Genomic DNA, 21,900 nt, shown 5'->3' with positions numbered 1-21,900 from the left:
GCGAAAACGCGCCGGAGGCACGAAAAGCCCACTGAACTAGCCGCACGGTCGCTGTGCAGGCGGCGGCCACGGCCGCGAAGTGGCCCAGGCCGGCGCAGGTAGCTCGAGTGATAGCTTGTGACCGCTGCACGAAATTGTCCCCAAGTCCCGACCATGGTGGCTTACATGAGAAAGGAGTTAATAATGCGATGGCGGGTTGCATTAAAAATTGTCATCTGCATCCGCTTACGAGAGCGGCACTCGAATATCCGCCGCAGTGCTAAGCCGAACACATCTGTAGGCGGACCTGTAGGCAGCCCGGCCGGCTGCTCCCAGCGCGCGTCTTGCCACCCACCGTCTCGAGAGTCACGCGTCGTTCTTTAGCCGCGGCAGCATTTGCACTCGCAGCGCCTGCGTCACATCCACAGTCGCTTTTTAATTAAGCGCCTGACGAGATCAGTACGTGGGGGCATTCGCAGAAACTGCCGTCGATGCGGATTCGACAGTGCTACGGCGGCTCTGCTCTGTGATATCCCTCCGACGGTCACGTGATCAGCTTTGTTCACACAAAATCCACAAAATCCATCGTTTCGCGGCACTCGCTGAAACCGAAACTGCGACTGGCCGCATTGAAAATGCCTCTAATTAAACAACCGTCGCACGCTGAAGCAAATGAGGTTTCTACAGGTTATAAGTAGGTCACTAGCTACTTATCGCAACAAAAAAAAAAACAAGATGCAAAATTTTTGTGTCAGTGCCCCTTTAAAAGGGGTGGGAGCATTTTAAAGAAACCTTCTTTAATGTGTGCCAACCAGCCTCAACATAAAACTAATAAACATGTAGCAGCTTTTAAATGGTTTTAGGAAAAGCAGCGGTAGCACAGAACACATTGCTTATAATGTTATCACTGAAATGACTGCTTGCCATACGTACCGCATAGTCAGGGAAGACTTGAACCTTCTTTATGTGCATCGTTGCAACACAGCCCTTCTTTGTGCCTTGGATTTTGATGCGTCTCTTTTTGAAAGTTTCAGCTGTCCAGTCTCCATGGTGTTGTTCAGCAGCATTTTGTACAGCCTAAAAACAGTAATAAGAAACATTCTCAACCAGAAAAAAAAACTTTACAAATCATATAAAAACAAGTTTGTCACATGAACACATTTAAATTAACAAAGGGATGCCTACAGTAGTTGAGTTATACCACCAGAAGTTTCTATTCAGTTGTTGTGGCAATGTTTTGCAAGGAAGTATCCAAGCATACTAATTCCCTTTGCTCGCAATGATATGAAGGTGGTGATTAGTAAAGTAAAAAAAGCATTAAATGCTCTAACTACTGTTTACTGCATTTTAAACAGGTACACATGTTTAGTGAGCTCTAGAGAGTTTTGTATTGCTACGTCATCTCTAGATTATTCTCTCGAACCCACTTGCAATGAACCTAATGTAGATGGTGACATACTTAGCATTTATGCTTGAACATAAATATTATTTTTAGTTATAGGTGCTGCTTTTTTGCCTCTTTCAGGTTCTTTAGGCTATCCAGATTTATTGCGAAAACTAAACTTGGTCCAGTATTATATGGTAACTGGGTTATTGAACCACACATTGTATGGGGATGTTGGTGGCACTGCAATTGCATGCCTGCAGTTGGGACATGAAAATTAAGCTTGAACACGTACCAAATCAGCAACAAAGGTACTTTGGTTGCTTCTGGCTGGCTCAGTATTAATATGTACTTGGTAGACACACAAAAGTTTAAGTGAGCAAAGCTGCTCACATGTAAGAGCTTCTTCAAAAAATAGCTTATCTAACTGGTATATGTTTATCTATAGCAAAAAAATTACGCAAACAAGAACTGCCTTTTGATAACCCTATAAATTTCATTTTCTTTTTACAAATTTTGAGCCGAATTCACAGACTTTTGAATAATAGATTTTGTTTCACAAAAGAAGAAAATTCACTCAGAGCTATTAGCATGCAGCCAAGGCATGGTTCACGACAGCATACAAAGAAGCTCTACGTACGTTGCTATTCTTCTCATATGCAATTTTTTACTTTTATGCAAAAAAATAATATTTTGCGTCTAGAGAATTCAAGTGGGGTGTCAGGGATGGACAGAATATTGGTGGAGGTTACCAATAGTTGTCATTGATATCGGCAACCTACATTGACAAATGCGTATTTAGAAATTGGAGAATGACCTAATTAAGTTCTAGATCTAAGTACCTGGCAATGCCCATGTTATTCTTATATTTATTTTTCATGACTGACATAATTTTGGCCTCTAATGCTCATGAGAACATCTGGTGAAGCAGGACCACTAGTACTGATGCTGGTTAAACGACAATGTGCCAAAATATTTTAAAAGTTCGAAATCACAAACAAAAATTCAGCAAAAAAAAATTATTGAGTGTAAAAATATGTAAGTTTGCGTTCTTTTGGGTTATGTGTTTAACTTTCTATGCGTACTTACCGAAGAGGATGGCTGCCGTTCCTTTGCGTGTCTGTCTTTTCCATAAAGACATCCTTTATCAGTCAAGGCCAGCACCCGGAAAGGCATCACCAAGTTCAGTGGAACAGCTCCGCGGTTCATGGAGAACATCAGCTTCACTGCATGCAGATTTGAACCAATGGGTCACTTCCTGCTGTTTGTGTGCTCCCCTGAAACTCTCATACCCAGCTTTCTCGCTCAAAATTCCGCCCTCTCAGGAACCTAGCAAAACCGCTTCAGGAAAGGGATATTTAGCATACTGCAAGAAGTCAACGTGAAGATGAAAACACTAAAAGAACTTTCCAGGATTCTGAATATTTTGTATGTAATTCGCTGTCAAATCTCACTCTCCATGCATTTCTATGGGACAGTTTCGATAGCTGAGGAACCTAGTCGCGCCATGTGCGAGACTTGACGCTATACACAAAGCACGTTTTCACTCCCAAGGTTAGCTGCGCAAAAGAACTTTACATTTCGCTAAATAACTACAGAGTCATCACTGTTGAAAGCACAGCCATGAGCGGGAAAGCTGCACATGTATTTATGTACACTAAAATTTGCCATATTGTGTCAACCTTACTAAAGAGAATACATGCTAAGTTTTATTTTATTTCCGATTTTTTCCCTGACACTCATTGTCGTAGTCTTGCGGCTCGCCTCGACTGTCAAACTTTTTTTATTATCCAACTCTTTTCCCCTTCACTCTGCTAGCTGTTTTTTTAATGCCCCTTTGTGCGTGCGTGTGTATTCACCCGTTCAGAATCGAACGTTCGGACCTAAAAGTTCAATTAAATCAGCATGTCACGCCTTTGAAAGGACACCAACATATTTTTGAAAAAAAGAAAAATCGCAGTCGGACCTTGCTTTTTGTTTGGCTTCACCGTGGAGCAGCGTCAACGTGCTGTGATGCCAACTTCAGCTTTAAAGGCCAACTGCACTCAAATTTTCGAGAACGTAAAAATAATGTCACCAAATAGTACATATAAAAAGGGTGCGAAATGCAAAATACTGCCCTTCAAACATCAACGCGCGCGACACAAACGTCTCGTGACATTGGCGTTTTCGGAACCGAAACTGAATTGAAAAGGCGGCCATTACCGGCGACCGGACGTGACGTACGTGGCGGAACGGAAGTGGCCGCGCCAGGACCGGCGGCTGCTGAGAGCCGCCTTGAAATGCGCTTGGTAGCGCCGCGTTTCGCTGTTATTTCCACCGAAGAACTTTCACTAACGTATGCCCATGATAATGGAGTTAGGCGCTATTCCGGCATCCCGTTGCTATCAGTCGAGATGAAGTAGACCGCCCGACAGTAATTTTTTTACATCATATTAACTGCCGGAGTAGCAGTTTTTGGCATTGCAAGTAAAAGAGCGGACCCTGATTTACAAAGCTACTTGCCCGTACGATTTCGAAAAGCAGCTTCCGTTATAGCCGACGTCTCGGCTATCACGTCGCTCTCTTTGAAGGGAACAAACCGCACGCGGGCGGCGATCAATCACTATTTCTACTATATATACATTACGTACAAACAGTTTCGTGAATATCGGCCCAGTATTTTTCGCCGTGCTGCACAAGAGAATCGAATTATAAAAGTGGTCTGAAACTATAAGCTACTTCCACAGTCAAATGATGCACTAAAACACGAAAACATTTCCTATCTACCGCTGTTTTCTACTCTAACCACAGAGACAGGTGCTGGTGAAAACATTTTATTTTCAAATAAACTAAATCTAACGCTTCACTTGGGAATTGAACAATAATCTAGTCTATTATTTAGGAGAGGAGCAGTTTCGTTAGTTTTCGCACTTCGCAAAGACGACGGCCGATATTTGTACGGATGTATTTGTTACTACCAGAAAGGCTGATATTAATTGGTTCACTTAGCGAGTGAGGCAAAAGTCGCACAATTGTTTATAGCCGCGTGCACAACTCTATTTAGGTCGTCAAACTTTTGGAAAGGTCTAAAGGATGGAGGTGGCGTTGGGCCAGCCCAAATTATACCAATATCGGACGCGGAAGTGCAAGTGGTCAAGAACTTATAAAATATCTTTTGTTTTTCTGTGGTATAAATGCAATAGGAATGACAAATGTAAGGCAAGTGCTCGCTTCGAACTTTTATTTTTTTGAGTAAAAATAATATTGTCAAGTCAAAAGAGTTTTTCTGACACCAAGATGTTCGCAAGCGCGTGAAAGTTTGAAGGCTTCTAATCTCTTTTTTTTTTTCATTGAAAAAAAAATGGCGGATATTACTGCCTATGCGTTTAGTTTAAACATGTGATGGCGACGGCGGTACAGCGCGTTGGTATAGCAGAGAAACCCCGGGCGAACGCATCCCTGCGCCCGACGGAGCGCCCTGCGAGTCGCCGGAGAAGCGCGATCTTCGCGGGACAGGTTCCCCAACCTCCGTCACAGGCCGCTCCGAACTTGTTTCGGCGACTCTCCGCCAGGTGCAAACGTCGTCTGCTCGGAGGTACTTTGAACGGCGGTACCTAGCGCTCTCTGTGATTACGAAGCTAGGGATTTCGCCATGGTGATTTTAAGAGCATAGACTACTTATTTCGACAAAGAAAAAATTTGAGTGCAGTTGGCCTTTAAGGAGAGGTCTTTCACTGTCAACAGATGAAACACTCACGAGAAAGTTTCGCGCTCAACCATCGCCGTCGTTAGACTGAGGGGTGCATCATTTTATATTCGCCCAGTTTTTTAATGTCAGACGGGTCTTGCTTGAAGCAGTTGCACTACCATTTACAAGCATACAGCACTAAAGTTTAATTAACAGCGATCCAAAACCTGAATTCCAACGGCGGAAGACTCCTTGTCTACGGGGTTAACGCTTGCTTGACGGGTGCAGCGACCCTTGACAAAGCAGTTCTGTGCGGCGCCGATTTACCCAGACGCGTCGAAAGTGTGCTTGCTCTTGAAAACTTTTATGCCCTTTTCGTGATCTGTGCCAACAGAAAAAATCCAGAACTCTCAGTACGGCTAAATTCAGCTCGCTGGATTGCATTGTTCACCTTCGCAAACGCCCATCTAGCAGGCGACTCCGGCCCGCCTGTCCTCCCACGGGACGACGATGTGGCCGAGGGTGGCGCTGACACGGAGGTGCAGCGTGCCCTATGTAGATGTCGCACGCGGCCTGTAATAAAACGCTATCTTCGCAACCCAACAATGTTTCGTCCGTGGCGTAGAGATCTGACCACTGATCTTACTGTGGGATCCGTCGACCCCCAAGGACGAGACTCGAGCGTCAGGGTAGGAGAGAAGCGACCATCAAGGTCTACGTTCAATGGAACGTCGAACGGTCAGAGAAGAGAAAAAAGCAATGTGTGCGCTCGTGAATCGCGATCCCTAATGATGATGATTATGATGATGATGCCAGTCAAGGGAGACTGGCCTTCTATTTGTAAAGATGGTTCGCAACCGCAGGCCAATGGCTGCCGATGGCGATGGAACTGTGTAGCAACGCTTCAGAAGATTGTATACTTACAATTACATATAGCAAATACCGAATATACCTAAACCCCAACATATTGAATCCAAACAGACCACCAGCTTCACTGGACTCCACTCTTCCCTGTGTTTCGGAAGGGCTCGAACATTTTTTGCAAGCGAAGCTGGTATTGGCTGACTCGTCTCGCCGTCGGTGTTTCTGTCGGGGTCGAAGGGCAAAAATTTATGGATGAGGCGAACCGGAATGGGCACCCAGCCGCGATCTGGCCTACTTCGTGTGTTTTGAGGTGAACGCGCGTATACATGGAATGCCCCTTGTCAGGTAATTGTGGGCATCCAACTCTTGTCGCCCCCGACTGCTCTCTGATGACCAAGCGTGTTCCGTGACAACGCAGTAAAGCTTGACGTAGGGTACACAATCTCACTACTTCAAAAATAGCGCACAGACGAAGGCGTATGAAGTGACAAACTTGTTTATCACTTGCCTCCGCGCTGTTTTTGAAGTACTCAAAACATGTTCCTGGATCTTGTCCCGCTTATAATTTCCGCTTCGTCGACACCGAAAAAAAAGCCCTTGAAGTTTATCGGTGCTGTCCTTGCCGTCGTCGCCACGCCCAATCTTATCACGTACATATTTCGCCTTCGTTTTCACCCAGAACATGTGCGTAATCGCTCACCTTAATTGGGTGCTTAGGTGGAGGACGGTCATGCGTTCAACCAGGGCAGGGCTAGAGAGGCGGCGTGTTCTACATGGGGCGAATTTCGCATGCGAATTCGCAGCTGCGGCGCTGCTCGTGCACCAAAACGATCTATTCTCGTTGGTGTGGCGAATTTCCTAATGTTTGGAACTTCTCTTGTGAACGCCGCTTAGCATTTGGCAATATGTCGCAGCAGTGAAAATAGGAAAATAAATCGTTTTGCCGCACGGGCGGCGCCGCAACTGCGAATTCGCATGCTCGCCCCATGTAGAACGGGCGCGCGCCGCCGCTCTAGCCCTGCCGTGGTTCAACTCATCAGAACACCGTCGCAAAGCGCCAAAGCGCATCTCATACTCCTCAAGAAGCACGCAGCATGCCTGGGTGGCACGGTAACACCAGCGCTCAGCTCAAGCTTTTGAAGTCAGAGGGAGCATGGCTAGGCGAATGGCTCACCAAACCCCAACAATTCTACGGAGTTCAATGGAAGGAGGCCATCACCCGCTACCTTGGGGCAAAACTAGAAAACTGCACAGCCATCGCCCCCCGGTGGCAGACGACAATGGCAGCTGCTGGAAGGAACTTGGAGCCCTGGAGAGCGCGACATATTGCCCTCTTCTCTAGGGCACATGTCTGCAACGCCGTGACACACCCGGCCATCTTGTACGCGGCCCGTGTCACGACTATTGACGCAGGCTCCATGGCCAAGCTACACCGGTTGTTTGCTGTTTTCGTCTGGCGATCCACGTATGAGCCCATGCGCCGCACCAACATTTTCTGGAGTGCTGAATCCGGCGGTCTTGGGCTCGTTAACATGAAGCTTAAACTGACTGTAGATAGATTTATGTACTTCCGAGGTTGCCGTGATGGTTTCCTCCACGGTTCTACAAAGTGTAGGCGACCTACACCTGGCCCCTTGGCTCGTAACAGCGGAGCTTGCACATGGTGCCCGTGAAACCGGCTTTTACAGGGAAGTAGCGGGGGCAGTGGCCCTCTTGCAGGAACTCTTCTCGTGGGAGTACCTCTGGGAGTACCAGGAGGCTATACTGGGATTTGGTGGAGCAGATCCTCCCACCCCCATGTACCGCTCACCACCTCTAGGCGGACTGAAAAGTGACGTCCTGTATACGGTGTGTGCGGAAGCTCCTTGTCCCAACTAGTTCGAAAGATTTCTTCTTCCGTCCGACTTTCAACTAAGGCAAGGCAGGAAGAGCGGGGTTTCTTCCTGGGCCAACTAACTGTTCACTGTGTGGAAGGCAGGAGACGCCCGAGCATGTATTTTTAGAGTGCAATACGGCGTTGCATTTCCGGGACGAGCTGCAGTACTCCTTTGGCACACAGCTCACCCTACGAACTTACGATTCTTGCACCACGGAATGCCCACACCTCCGCGATGCTATCCATGTCATGGGACTCCACTCGCTATAAAGGGCAAGAGTGGATGCTGTTGAATGTGTTGAACGCCCTAAGCCGGCGTGGAGGCATTTTGTTCAGAAGGCGCAGTGGCCGTTCTTGACGGGCCTGATTTAGACTCCGAGCCCCGTGATGCACTGGCGCAGGGTTAGCGTGCCCTTTCGGAATTCAAGGTAAAGGAGCAGAGGAGATGGGACTCAATTTTACGGCTAGAACCGGGAAGCACCCCTGCCCATTTATGCCCATACGGTTGTCACCTAGAATTCCTTTCCCATCCCTGTGAACAAAAGGCACCGTCATCCTTTTGACACTCGTGCTAACATAATTACAGCCCAAACTCTGTGGCTTTGCTAGTGTTAAGATAAGACTAGCTTACACTTTCCGGCAAAACATGCCGACGCCATGCTAGCGTAAATCCCGAAAGCGCGTATTTTTCTGCATGCGTAAAGCTGCTCATCTGTTCGACGAATACTCTGCAATTAACTGATGTGGCCCCGTATATAATTCATGTAAATAAAGTTTTTGTTGGATAAACAAAGCTGTCTTGTGGCCGAGTAGTCTGAAGCGCTATAAAAAACTCGGGGACAACTTTCTGTGGCGATGGAGACAAAGCTACGCAGGGGGAGGGGGGGGGCGAACTGCTTTGTGTTACTGCGCCAACGTAGTTCCCAGTAAACTAGTTTCGGTTTCGGCGTGACGCATACACATTTGCTACAGTTCGTTTCTTCACATGAGCTCTTTGGTTGAGTGCACTGAACCGCAATCACCAATCATGCAGGCATATTGGCGTCTCCTTCTCTACGTTTCATTTGATTCTAAGCAAAATCCAACGCTTTCACTGGAGAACTCGGACCGACTTAATATATTATAGCGTGGACGGTACCGTCGAACTCTTAACCGCGCAGAAACGCCGTCATTTTTGTCAGCGCTGCAGTTTTGAGGGCAGGCACTGATATTTAAGCTCTTCTTTAGCCGAAAACTGGGCAGCACAACGGGCACGTGTAGCGTGCTTACATAGAGCAGGCTCGTTATACCGTTAGGGCAGCACGCGCACACTACGGCGCGAAGTGAAATCCCATTTGGATCGCGCTGAGTTAGGCAGGCCCCAAGAAGTTTCGGTGACCCGCAACTCAGAAAGCGTATAGGGGAAGCTCGCGCTGCAGAACCCATGAATCTTGCGCTCAATCCCCACGCCTTCCTACTCCAATATTTTTGATGAACATCATGCAGGCTTTCGGGCGTGTCTCGCTATACTACGTGGCGCAGGTTTCATACCTTAAGATAGCAGTCGTACTGCACTGGCTAAGTTGCCTATTTACAGCATAAAGGCGTGTCAGCACTTGGACGGATGAAAAACGTAACGCTGTCTAATCACCTGCACAGTTAGCGCTGGTCGTAAAGTTTAAAAACAATTGGTCACTGAACATTTTGCCAGTAATGTGGTCACTGACATCGTAAAGTACATTGCAATAGCTAAATTTGCAAAACGCCAATATCGAACCGTTCTCAGATTGGTGGTTAAGCCACCCCTTTCCATTTTTTAATGTGTGATCACTCGCACACTTCTTGGCTCACTTGCCGAAAAAAGCACCGTATCCAGAACACCACAACTGGGCCTGTCAGCAAAATTTCAATTGGCTTCCAAACCAGGCAACAGAATTCGCGTTGGCTGCGTGTAGCCGCTAACTCTTCATCAACATTCCAATGGGCTGCAACAGCCTCCTTTCTTTGTCACTTACATCAATGTTGTGGGAGCATGGCTGGCTCTACATTACAAAATAGCTGACTGGTATTCATGGCTCTTGTTCCCAAGCCCAACACGTGGGTTCACCAGTGATGGTCCTGCCCGTCCTATTCACCAATTTTCATTTGGCGGCGACGTGACAAACACCATCGCTAAAGTGCTCCAAAATTTCGCCGAAATGTACGATTTTGTGTCTATGGCCAAGATTTCCACACATAATTCCAGAACCAGCAGAAAAACACCGACACTCAGGGCTGCCACCGCCAATTGCAAACCGTTTGACATCGGTACACCGTGAGCATTAGTCAGTAGGAATAATGTGTGCTACATGAAAAATTGAAGCAGAAGAATGTGTTTTGTTTCATTTATTCATTTCCTGCATAATCAGCTGGACAAAATCTGGAAGCCACTCCAAGTAGTCACACAACCACAAACATGCACACGAACGCCAGTCAAAGGAGTAAACCTTTGAAACTGTGGCCCCATCTTTCAAGCCCACTTGAGCACTCAGTCACGCAGCCATGTATTTCCAAACAAACATTTCTGGCTCTGTTAGCAGTTATTCGCAGTCACTGAGTACGGTGTACAGTAATTTCAAACAAACATTTCTGGCTCTGTTAGCAGTTATTCAGTCACTGAGTACGGTGTACAGTAATATCTTCATGATAAATGTGAAAACAACATGGATGTACCAGACATTGCACCACAAACATGACAAAGTGACACTTCCCATCCCCATGGCAGTGAACATTTTTGTAAATTCTGTTTCATGAGAGCGTGCCGTTACCTTTCGGGTGCTCGAACTCATATCCCCGGCCTCCGGAAGTTAGTATTTTTACAAAAGCTAAGGCTGGTAGCAGAGAAACCCACAGCGTTTCGACATTTGATAGTGAGGCATTGACAATTCGTATTACTCCTCGCCATTCAAGGGGACACGCGGTCGAAAAATCGCCATTTTTTCGAAATATGTTGTTTTTTTGTTTTCACTTGCATTATCATCTTTGACCCTCTTCTTTCATGAAAAAATAGATGAAAGCGAAATACGAACGAGAACTTGGTGAAAATCGCGTCTGAATGACTCGCGGTGAGCCTAGAAATCACGCAATCAAGCCGAATTTCGGCCATCTTTGAGAGTTTTTGCTGCACGGGTGCGTGGCTGGCGGCCATTTCGGTCACTTGAGAGAGGTAGTCCAAGCCTTCTTCTCTCAAACAAACCGCCCGCCAGCTTCGTATCTTCGCGTAAAAAATAAAAAAAAAAATATTTCTTCCCGCTTGTTTTGAGAGCTGACTGGGTATTTAAATCACGTGACGCGAAATCAGGACCGCCATTGGCTCTCGCCACTTGTCAGCCGCCATCGCCTCCGTCGTTTTGTCCGCTACTTCGCGCTATCTTTTCTATTTCCTTATCGTGTGTTGCTAATCATGAACGGTGAGGAGAAGCATGACTTTAATCGCCGCACGACCCGGACTTCACGCCCGTACAAGGGAAAATGCAAGCGGCGCAGCATTACGACGATTACGGCCAACGCCGGCACAGCGAGGCCTAACGGCGACGCGCCTTCAAGCGTTGCGAGCGCGGCTCAACCAGGCGAGGCTGGTTTTATCAGCGACGCTATCAGCTCTGTACGCGCATCGGGGAAGTTGCAGCCTTCCAAGGTGGGGAGACAGCCGGCAACGGGAGCGGTTCAAGCGCAGTTATCAGCGAAGTCGACGGTCTGAGTGACCTTGTGAGCGGCGCCGTGTGCGCGATGTGCGGGAAGTGCGAAATCGTCGTAGTTGAGGTCGCGAACAAGCGGAAGGGCCTCGCATCGGTACTGGAACTCAATTGCAAAAACGTGGAGTGCCCTGCAGGAGTGGCCACTGGTTTATTCTGTCTACTCGTCGCATCGCGCTGCCGCCATCGGCCGCGGAGGCCGCAACCTTCAGCTCTGCACTGGAAGTCCCCGTGATAGTTTCGCCTTCATTGTGAAAACGGTACTCGCTGCACGCGCGGTTGGCATCGGACACAATCGTCTGTCCAGGTTTTGTGCCATTCTTGGTCCGAAACCACTGCACCGAAACCACTGCACCAAAAGACGTTCCACAAATTGCCAAGAAAGTTCATGTTGCGGCCACAAAAGTCGTCTCTGACAACCTTGCTGAAGCAAGGCGAGTAACTGCGTTGCAAACTGGTCAGACTGACGTCAGTGTGATGTTTGCAAAGTACGGCCATTTCTCTAGACACTGGTCTTTGCCTAGATTTTGAGGTGCTGTCAAACTACTAGCAGCCGCCACCAAAAACCTTAATGAGCAAGAGGAGGAAGTGTGGCAAGCCTTTCATGCCTCTGTGTGCAAAAAATGTTGACTGCTCATCCTATGCCATGGAAACGGAAGCAGCACTGCGCATCTGGCACAGGACGGTATCGTACAACCTGCAGTTCACTCTAGTGGAACGGCCACCGCTCTAGCAGTGCTGTGGTTCAACAAGGGCCACACTAGCTTTGAGCAAGTTCACCAAGAACTGGGAATCTTTCCTTCAGAAGAACTGGTCAGACTCAGCAGTGCAAGTGACCAGCGGAGGATCAGGCAGATGTCTGCCAAGCTGACTGCTGAGTCTAGGTCCCATCGCTGCAGCCTGGTGAAACGGTCCCATACCGAGGACTACAGCCGCAAGAACCATGAGGGTGCAACTTATGCAGCAGGAGCGTTCTAGTTTTAGTACCTCAATGTGGACGTTTCAGACTATATCCCCACCAAGTTTCATGTTGTTTGAGCAAGAATTTCTGAATCTGCCAAAGAAATAAACTTTCAATTGCGTTTTCCTCAGTTTGTTGTTTTTGTCCGTTTTCTGAGTTTGTGCACACTTATTTTCCCACTTAAAGTTGTCGTATCACGATGAAATTTTGCACATATGTTCATTATAACAAGTAGAGTGCCGAAATATTGTTAATTATGCCATTTGTCTCTTTTGATATTTCTGACAGTCATAAAACAAAAATATGCAGAACAAGAAAAGGCACACTACCAGTCATCTTTTTTTCGTGGAGAGGAAAATGAATATACGGCTTTTTCAGGTAGATTTCGCCACTCTGCAGTTCATAAGGAACCACGTAGGCTATATTTTAAAACATTCAGTAAAAATTTTTACTATAGACAATAGTGTGCACAAAAAAGCCATTTTTCTGCACGTCATGCTGCGTAAACTTTCAACCGGAGCAGATATTTGAAATCTGATTCATATATGACAAGAGGAACTCAATCTTTACAAGCTTTGAAAATTTCAGCCTCCTAACTTCATTAATAAAAAAAAAAAGTTGTTTCGAGGAGCATGTCCCCCCTGTAAATACGCATTTAAAAGAAATTATTTGAGCCAGATGGTGTTTTACTTCAGCAATCTACCCTCGGTAGTCTAAAAGACCAACAAAACATGAGCAAGTGAGTACAAATGATTACCTCGCTTACAATGTGCAACTGATGGTAGTATATTTTTTTGACTGAAACAATTACAAATGATAGACTACTCAACAATGCATTTCTGGGCATCATTACTGTATCGCAGTTCCAGTCTTGTCATTTCATGCACAGGTAACTGCTATTTGCAGAGGCTGTTTACAACCCCTTGGGTTGTAATCAAATTTTCCCATTGCATTTCTTCTGGGTGAAACAGGATAGGTGACGTGCCACTCCTCACTGCTTGCTACCAGCGTTCGTCGTCAGGTTCCATTTTACGCATGACGAAGGTACAGCAAGTGCATCTTAGCTGCCACCCACAACCGACAACCTGAAGACTAATTCGCACACTGACAACAAGCACTCCTAATGATTGCCTGGTGCTGCACAAATCCAGCACTGTATGAGCAGCTACCTCCAAAGTTGCGGGGCATCAGAAAGGTAAACAAGGTGTCCTGTAAGTTGTTGCACAGAAGCAGCACCCCATAAACCAACAGAGCGTACTTCCAAGCTTCTGGCCACCAGAAAGGAAAACAAAGTACCTCGTCACTTGCCACACAAGGCCAGCACCACATAACCAACAAAGCATACTTCCAAGCTGCTGGGCATCGGAAAGTTAAACAGGGGGCTCTGTAAGTTGCCACACAAAAGCAGCACCAACCGAGCGTATTTCCAAGCTTCCGGTCACCAGAACCCTAAACAAAGCACCATGTCACTCGCCACACACAACTAGCACCACATAAGCCCGCGCACATCTGTTTCATCACAGTTCCTCTACACTGCTCATTTCACTGTCACTGCAGGGTTTCATCACAGTTACTCTACGCCGCTCATTTCGCTGTCACTGCAGTCACTAGAGCTGCTGGAGTCAGAACCTAGCGGAATCATGACGTTGTCGATTCTGGTGTCAATTGCACAATCCCGCTCCCAGGCCTCTTTCTCAAGACGCTCCACATGAGCGCAGTCCCGGACCTAGTTTTCGCGAGTCACGAGGGCGATGGCTTCGTTGAGTAGTCGTTCAACTTCACCGAGAGTGAATGAAGTGTTGTTGGCAGCAATATACCCCTTAACCTGGCTCCACACCATTTCAATAGGGTTGAATTCACAGTGGTAAGGAGGAAGCCGAACAATGTCATGACCAGCCACTCTGGCCAGGGCTTCAATCCGCTATCCAAAAAACTTATGTTCTCATTAACCAGCCGAAGGAGCTCGGGCTTCAACTGTCACACCACGGGATGGCTTTTGCAGTCAACCAAGACTGAATGTCGGCCTTGTGCCTTGACGTCGAGGGCAGCTTTTCGGTCCGAACACTGTGGTACGGAGCATTGTCCATGACAATAACACTGCGTGGCTCAATGTTGGGTAGAAGTTGTTCTGCGAACAACTTCTCAAAGCGTGGGCCATCCATTTCACTGTGGTAGTCAGTGGAAGCACTCTTTGACACACGGAAAATGAGACATGCCCCGTCCACAAAGCCCTTCTCACTTCCAGCATGAAGGACGATGAGCCGACCACCTTTGCCACTTGGTGCACGAAGCCCAGTAGTTAGACCCTTGCGAAAGGCGTCTTCACGGGATGACACAGTGGTGTCCTCCCACACCGTGCCCTTGGTGTGCCCAGCATTGGCCCAAGTCTCGTCGAGGTAGTATATAGTCCTGCGAAAATGAAAGGAATACGTGTCAGTTTTTCTTTGGGGAGACCGGTTTGTAAAGACAGAGAAGGCATTTATTGCTTACACCTAACATCATTCTACTACGCAGGCAGGTATGTTTATACCCGTGCCACACGTACACGAAAAATGGCATTAAATGCTTAATGCCTTAAGTTTTAATGCCATTAATTTGCTGCTACACGCAAAAATCTAATGCCATTCGCTTTAATGTCATTTTGGTTTAAGGAGTTCCGCACAACTCATTTACCTTCGCGAACACCTTAAATCTGCCTACCCTCGAACCTCATGAGCACCAAATGAAACCAACGAAACTCTCACCACTAGAGTGTTGACGCGGAAACGTAGCTAAACTTCCAAATATGACGATTTTTTGTGCACAATTGGTGGCGAAGTTTTGAAGAAGACGAAGTTCACTAGAACAGAGGCAAAAGTAAGAACATCGCGTTACTCTTCGTGTTAAATTTTTCGGATTTGGCTACCGCTGGCCAGCGACGGCATGCTGAAGCCACTTTTAGAAACGGCTCCCACCATTTTTAAGAAAACACTATTTCTCAAAAAATTTTCTTTCGCAAAAAACAGTTTTAACTCTTCTAAGGCGTTTTTCTCTACATTAAAGACTTCTAAAATATGAGTGAATTTCTCTTTTTGGTCATGATCACCATCATGCCTAACACATTAAATTCCTTTGCGTTTTCGCGTGTAGCACGGCCCGGCCAGTTAATGTCATTTGGCAACTTAAGGCCTTCAGCACTTAATGCCATTTTTTGTGTACGTGTGGCACGGGTATTAGTTTTTGGTGGCACCGCGAAACACCAAAATAAAAAAAATTCGCAGAACGTACACCACCCACATGGCTAGCGAAATCCAGTGAGTGAGTGCTATCCATACATTATTATAACATGTCGATGCATACTTGTCCCTTCACTTGCTGAACCAGAACAGCATGCAAAATACGAACAAGAGGCAGGGATAGAGAAAAACGCAGTATGCATGCTGAGCGGTGTTGATAAGTAACTTTCAGCAATAAAATATTTGGCTGTACGAGAACTTCCATCGTTATTTTTTCTTGTTACATTTCAACTGTCAAATAATGTTACATACGAAATTTTTATTTTAATCGCCGGAATTGACATTTATCTATCTGTCCGCCGAATCGAAACAGTAACCCTGTACCGTTTCAGCTTTCGCATTTCTCGAGGGGTCCGCAGATATTTCCGCCGCCACACGATGGTGTCATCCCTTTCCAGAAGCGCAGAGTTACGTTTTCGCTTCCGAAAAGCAAATCCAATGTCATTCAGAAGCCGACGCATCGTTCTGACACTCAGCTTCGGCAGCCCCATGTCAGGGTCGCTGGTCACATCACCTAGGATCTTTTCTGCAGTTGGCACCTCGTTGCGAATGAAGTACTCATGCACTTTCCGTCGGAGAGCAGCAAGGGTGAAGCTGTCGTACCGCTGTACTCTTGTCTTTCCTGTAACTGCAGGCGGTTTCCCAGTCGACAAACGAAGACTTTTGCGCTTTGGGGACTTCGGGGTGCCACGCAAAACCTCATTCTTCAGCCGTGCGACCGTACTCTCACTTACGCCGGTAAGCTGGCTAACCGAATGAAATGCGGAAACGACGGACAGTCCTGGTTGTGTCAGTCTCACTTGGGCGTACACGTTGCAGACAACTTGCTTGGTCTGGTTTGACAGCTTTTGGTTGTGAAGCTTTTTGAAAATCCTTTGAGGCAAATTAACTGGCGGGCTATCGGACGGAAAAGTAGCTGCTGTCGATGAAGACATTATTTTTTTTTTTCTGAAGAGAACAGTCATGCCACCAGTGGTAATTTCTGCAACCAAACAAAACCGAAAATTTAAAAAAAACTAACGCTTACTGGCGATTATATTCTGGCGATTTATTGGCATTGTCAATGCAAGGCTATAAAAAAAGAAATATATGTTTTTGAATTGCATAGGTTATACGCATTGAATAATGTTTGTAGAACTACTTCCAACTGCGCAGCGAAATGTGGTTCGGCCGACCACTTCGCCCCCCCTCCCGTAGCTTTCTCTCCACTGCCCCATAAAGTTGTACCCCGAGTATAGGTATCTCACTTTTGCAAGTCGCAAGTTTGAACCCCCTAGAGTACATTATTTTTTGTAAGTTGATTATCACAGTGTGCCGCGATGGAGGCCAGAAAAGTTGAAAGCGGGGAGCCCAAGGAGAAGAGGGAGCACAAGGAGCTCTCCTTAGGCATGCGGCAGGCTTTCCCGCAATACATCAGCACGCAGCGGTGGCGCCGGTGTCACTTGCGACTCCCGCGAGAGCTCGGGCGTCCAAACCGGCCGTGGCTGAGTGGACCAGCTCCACGCATGCATGCCGTTGAAGCCGAAAGCGCCACATTGGGCACTGTGGGCTGAGGTGCCACCCAACTTCAAGTCTGCGCCACTCGCTGCGCACACTTGCTTGGTTCACTGGGTTCGTCGTTATTCGCTTGTATCCATGCTTGTCTCCACTCTGTCGAAGACGCCGAGGACTCCGTACCGCTTCCGAGCACAAGCGAAGCCGTTGCTGCCGTGGCCCCGCTACGGTGAAACTGCACTGCCTCTGAGGGCAGTGGTCTTGCACTTGTCGACTGTTTAGATTCCGTGGAGCAAGCAGTCACCAGCAACGCGTTGCGCTCCAAGAAGCAGGCTACACTCACGCAGTTTTTCCGCCCCAATAAATTAACGTTTTCTTTCCTAGAAAGTGTCGTATCAATAGTGAACCGCAGGGTGGTAAGAGCTCAGCGTTAGCTCGTGACTCCGTCAGCAAGATTGCTCTCATATAAGTTTTTTTTTTTTGCTTCACTTTCTATATCGAATATTTGCTATATCGAACTATTTTACAATCCTTGCACTGTTCTATATAAGTGGGCTTTACTGTATGTGACTGACTACTCGAAGGGGAAAATGCATACCCGCAATGAGGGAGTGACAGGATGGCGACATTTCCGGCAGGTCTTGAAGAGCTCCAAGAGGTTGCTTTCGCAAACGATAAACTTCCTTGTGACCAAGCTGGATACTGGAGCAGCACTTCTCTCACTGGCTCTGTTAAAAAAAAAAAGAAGAGTGAGAGAGAGAGAAATAAACAAAACATTGTTAATGCGGACACATTTGAATTATTGAGAGTTATCCCCTGTTGAAATATACAGCATTTTGCTGGTACCTATCCCAGGCAAAAAAAACAATTGGAGGACCATTTGGACCTGCCGAAAACACAACTGGTTCAAATGGAACCATTTTAAAATGCAAATGGTTCCATTTGGCCCAATTGTGTTTTCAACAGGTCCACTTGGGCCTCCAATCATTTTTTTCACCTGGGATATCTCAGTTTGTACCCGCCGCGGTGGCTCAGTGGCTAAGGCATTGCGTTGCTGAGCACGAGGTCGCAGGTTCGATTCCCGGCCGCGGCGGCCGCTTTTCTGATGGAGGCGAAAAGCAAAAACGCCCGTGTGTACGAGATTTCGGCGCACGTTAAAGATCCCCAGGTGGTCAAAATTAATCCGGAGCCCTCCACTACGGCGCGCCTCATCGCCTGCGTTGCGTCGGCACGTTAAACCCTACAATCAAATCATCTATCTCAGTTTGAATTCCCAGCTTGAGTGAACAAGGTCTTACTGAAGCCCCATTTTTCAGTTCATATATGCCAATGCTAGTTGGAGTTATTGTTTCTCCAGTATATTATTCTGATACATTAGAAAACACCCCAACCAATTCCAGTACTAAAAATACAGCAGACTCTCATTCCGATAAACTTCGTGGTTAAGACTAACAACATTTCTTTTTGTAATGTGCACAATCCAAGAAATGTTCGCCTTCAAGGGACGCTGAAGTGAATTTGTCAAGCTCCCGTTTTTGCTTACACTGCATAGACTGGCTCAAATGAAGACACTTTTCATAGTTTATCCGGGCGATAAGGCGGTATTTATCTTGTAAAGCCTGAAAGAAGAAACATTACTATGCGCAGTTTGTGGTGGCTCCTCCAACTAACCGCAGTGACGTCAGGTAAACGTACTACGTGATTGGACGATGTCCAAGATTAGCATTCAAACAAGTTTCAGTTTCGGTTCTGTGAAACAACATGCTTGACATCCAACAGTATTATTGGATGGGCATTCTCAATACCTCAGTAATCGTCGTCCCGTGCTTCTGCCATGTTGTCGGCTGTAAAATGCATAAGATAAGCCTTCCAGGACGGCTTGGAATCGTAGCAATCACTAGCCGAGGCCTACGCAGTGGATGAACGCTCTCCATGTCTCCGCAGACGCTCAAATGCCATGCGCTTTTCCCCCATCTTTGGTGCTTTCCTCACTCATGCCTGCATCGTAAAAAGCGTGTTCGTTCCAGGCCAAGAGTGTGCTGATTCAGGCCTGTGCCCACTGCCCGCAAGCAGTCGGTGCTCATGGCAACAGCACACCACCGAGAACTGACTACTGCATCAGTGTCAGTCTGCGCGCGTTCTGCGAACTTGCTTGTGGAGCAATGAACGTTACGCACAAAATTGGTGAATTCAGTGTAGAAAACAGGCCAAAACGAATAAATCAACTTACAAAAAAAAAAAGGATGTACTCTCAGGGATTCGAACTTGCGACTTGCAAAATAACATACCTAGCGCTCCGGACCATTCAGCCACGAGCCAATGCTGACGTTATTGAAATAAGAAGTATATAACGTATAACCAGTCCACACTTGCATTTAGTCTTAGCATTTCAAGCAGCTTAGATGACTATTTTTTGTATAGTGCTCGTGCAGTAAGCGTCTCCGAGATTTCCACAATATCTCAAGCCTAGCAATTGCATTTCTTGATGAAAAAGCACTCACAGATGTGTGGTTATGCTGCTGACCACTGTTTGTTCCCCCAGTGCAAAAAAGTGCTTCCTAAAGGTTTGTTTACAGGCAGTTTAGTCTTTACAACTGCAATGTTCAATGAATGATGGCTGGGGTAATGCAACCAGAAATATCACTAAGTGCTATGATGCATGAAACCCTTGTGATAAAGAGGCAATATGTTGTGCCGTCCGATGCTTACACTGATGATTGGTCTGACGCTGCTGGCTCATGTCCTGGCTGCCCCGATGAGGGTTCCATGAGTGATGCTGCTGAGCTGTGCGACTCTTCTGTGGTGCTTGGCTCGAAGTTTTTGTCCAAGGGGTGGTCGTCAAATGTGAGGGTCGACAGTTCGCCAAGCGGTGGTCCCAACCACTCTGGCAACGGCGTAGTAGGCGCTCGACGTGTTTCCTCGAGCAGCAGGATTTCCGGAAGGGTCAAACCAGTTTGGCACGCTGCAGGCAAGGGTTGATTTAGTTTCATACAGTGTGTAATTGCGCTTGTTTACGGTACTTATCAAAGCTGTGTAGTGATGCATGCATCACTGCATACCCATCTCTCTTGTCCTGCTTTCTGTCTGCGTCCTGATCGACTTTGTCATTAGTTTGATGGACGCTTGCGTCGCTTTCAGTGCCACTTGCACGTAGCACTGTGTTTGTGCATCGGAGCCCCTGGAATGTGGTGGCGGCTCATCGGGGCATGGTGCAGCCACAACCAAATTGACCGATGAGTCAACGGAACCTGGAGCATAAAAAAAAGCCTACAGGTAAGGCAGCGGCCAATGAAATAAAAAATTATTAGGCAAAAACTTCTCTGTATGCTTGGTGCAGCTCCGCTGTTTGGACTATGGTCATGAAAGCAAAGACCTAGCTATTTTAATTGCCGCTCTCATTAGCAGCTTAACGCAGAACGCCCTTTTAATTACCCTGCAAAGTCAACTTCCCAACAGGCTTTATGAAGTTTAGCAGAAATAAGAGCCAGTCCTAATGTTCAGAACTAGGTGCCTCTACGGTACATAATGAAACTCAGTTGTAACAGGGCGAGCGCCCAGCTAAAAATCAATGCCGTCAGGCTAGCGGAATGAAGGAAATATACGGATCCACCCAGACATTTTTTTATGCTATCACGGCCTAATGTTTCCGATCGACAGACAAAACAGTGGGACACACGGCAGACTGCACCGACTAACACATTCGGCACCTCACCAATGAGGCGTCATTTGCTGCGCACCCAAGTAGCCAATATAACCTCCCCCCGTCCCCTATGCACACTAGACTAGAGCCTAGGCTTCCTACCACAAAACTTCATACCGGCTTGAGCACAACGTATCGCCTACCTCGATGTACGATCGCCTACGTCGCGCAAGGTTAGCTGAGGGTAACGCGCTAGCATATACGAACCGGCGTTTGCAGAACCGTCTGTGCGAAGGTCCACATCAGAAACGCCCAACAAGCTGCCGACAGAGCTCTGGCTGCCACCAGCGCAACCAGCGTCGATGCACCCCTGCGTGAGCAGTTGAAACGGTAAACATCACGACCCAGCCAGAACAAACGAACGGCCACATTCAGATCACAAGACGTGTACTAACCCCGGACTTCCGGCGTTTCGGTTGTGTTGGACCCCCGTGCGCAGGATCTTCAGCGGTGGGCACGCCAATCGTGGGCACGGCACCAGGCACAAGACGCAAATTTGTATGGAGGCGCAAATCTGAATGGAGACGCCCGAACTCCCGCGTCAACTTCAGGCTCTGCAAGTAGCACTCATCTGAGAAGTGCAGCGAGCAAATTCGGCTGCACGGCTTCGGCGACCAGTTGTTGCGGCCACTGCCGCGCACGAAGTGAGCCCAGGTTTCGCGCTGCTCGTCGTCCCGTGGGAAAAAATGCAGCTTGGCGCCGTCCGTCGATTTACTACGACAGGCTGCCACTGAGCAATACTTTGCGCTCCGTGAGCTTGCCATAGAACTTCGGCGAGCTCGGCGACGCGCACGGGCCGCTCAGACACCACACAGTCGCACCAGTCCAAGAAAACAGCAAGCGCGAATTGATGAGCAAAACCGCGCGCACGGGCCGCTCAGACACCACACAGTCTTCACACCAGTCCAAGAAAACTGAGCAAAACGCTTTCCTCCATGGTTTATAACGTTGGCCCCGCCCCCGCGCTAAGGTCCACCTAGAGTG

General features: G+C 47.3%; 1 protein-coding gene and 1 pseudogene across 4 annotated transcripts in view; both read right to left on the bottom strand.

Moving 5' to 3' along the window:
* The window catches only part of LOC144139795 (uncharacterized), an 8,879-nt pseudogene extending 6,307 nt beyond the window's left edge, over positions 1 to 2,572 (bottom strand). The window contains exons 1-2 of the transcript XR_013316303.1: positions 2,453 to 2,572; positions 913 to 1,056 (exon numbers count right to left, since the gene is read on the bottom strand). The product of XR_013316303.1 is annotated as an uncharacterized LOC144139795 (transcript). The remainder of the gene's footprint in view (positions 1 to 912; positions 1,057 to 2,452) is intronic.
* On the bottom strand, positions 2,461 to 21,900 carry LOC144138532 (uncharacterized). Of its 3 annotated transcripts, XR_013315896.1 has the most exons (7): positions 21,312 to 21,900; positions 21,124 to 21,226; positions 20,276 to 20,464; positions 19,926 to 20,178; positions 19,022 to 19,214; positions 17,815 to 17,944; positions 10,154 to 14,856 (listed from the first exon to the last, which is right to left on the bottom strand). XR_013315896.1 is itself a non-coding variant. In XM_077670866.1 (6 exons), exons 1-6 carry the CDS (start codon positions 21,678 to 21,680, stop codon positions 2,587 to 2,589), a joined length of 1,047 nt encoding a protein of 348 aa, XP_077526992.1. In that variant the 5' UTR covers positions 21,681 to 21,900; the 3' UTR covers positions 2,461 to 2,586. The 3 variants fall into 3 exon arrangements, 2 of the variants coding, with proteins under 2 accessions (XP_077526992.1, XP_077526991.1); XM_077670866.1 differs by lacking the exons at positions 10,154 to 14,856; positions 19,022 to 19,214 and adding an exon at positions 2,461 to 2,589; XM_077670865.1 differs by lacking the exon at positions 19,022 to 19,214.

Source organism: Haemaphysalis longicornis, unplaced genomic scaffold, assembly GCF_048455015.1.
Source record: "Haemaphysalis longicornis isolate Haplotype H1 unplaced genomic scaffold, Haemaphysalis longicornis Haplotype H1 scaffold_5, whole genome shotgun sequence".
NCBI classification, from domain to species: Eukaryota; Metazoa; Arthropoda; class Arachnida; order Ixodida; family Ixodidae; genus Haemaphysalis; species Haemaphysalis longicornis.
This window is presented reverse-complemented; position numbering and strand designations above follow the sequence as displayed.

Bases quoted from the DNA above. Each gene is read 5' to 3' on its own strand.
- LOC144138532 (XM_077670865.1), bottom strand. From the start codon at position 21,680: ATGGCAAGCTCACGGAGCGCAAAGTATTGCTCAGTGGCAGCCTGTCGT. The intron at 21,227-21,311 runs GTTAGTACACGT...CTGCTCACGCAG, and splicing joins CGAAACGCCGGAAGTCCGGG to GGGTGCATCGACGCTGGTTG. The intron at 17,945-19,925 runs GTAAGCATCGGA...TTTTTTTAACAG, and splicing joins GCGTCAGACCAATCATCAGT to AGCCAGTGAGAGAAGTGCTG.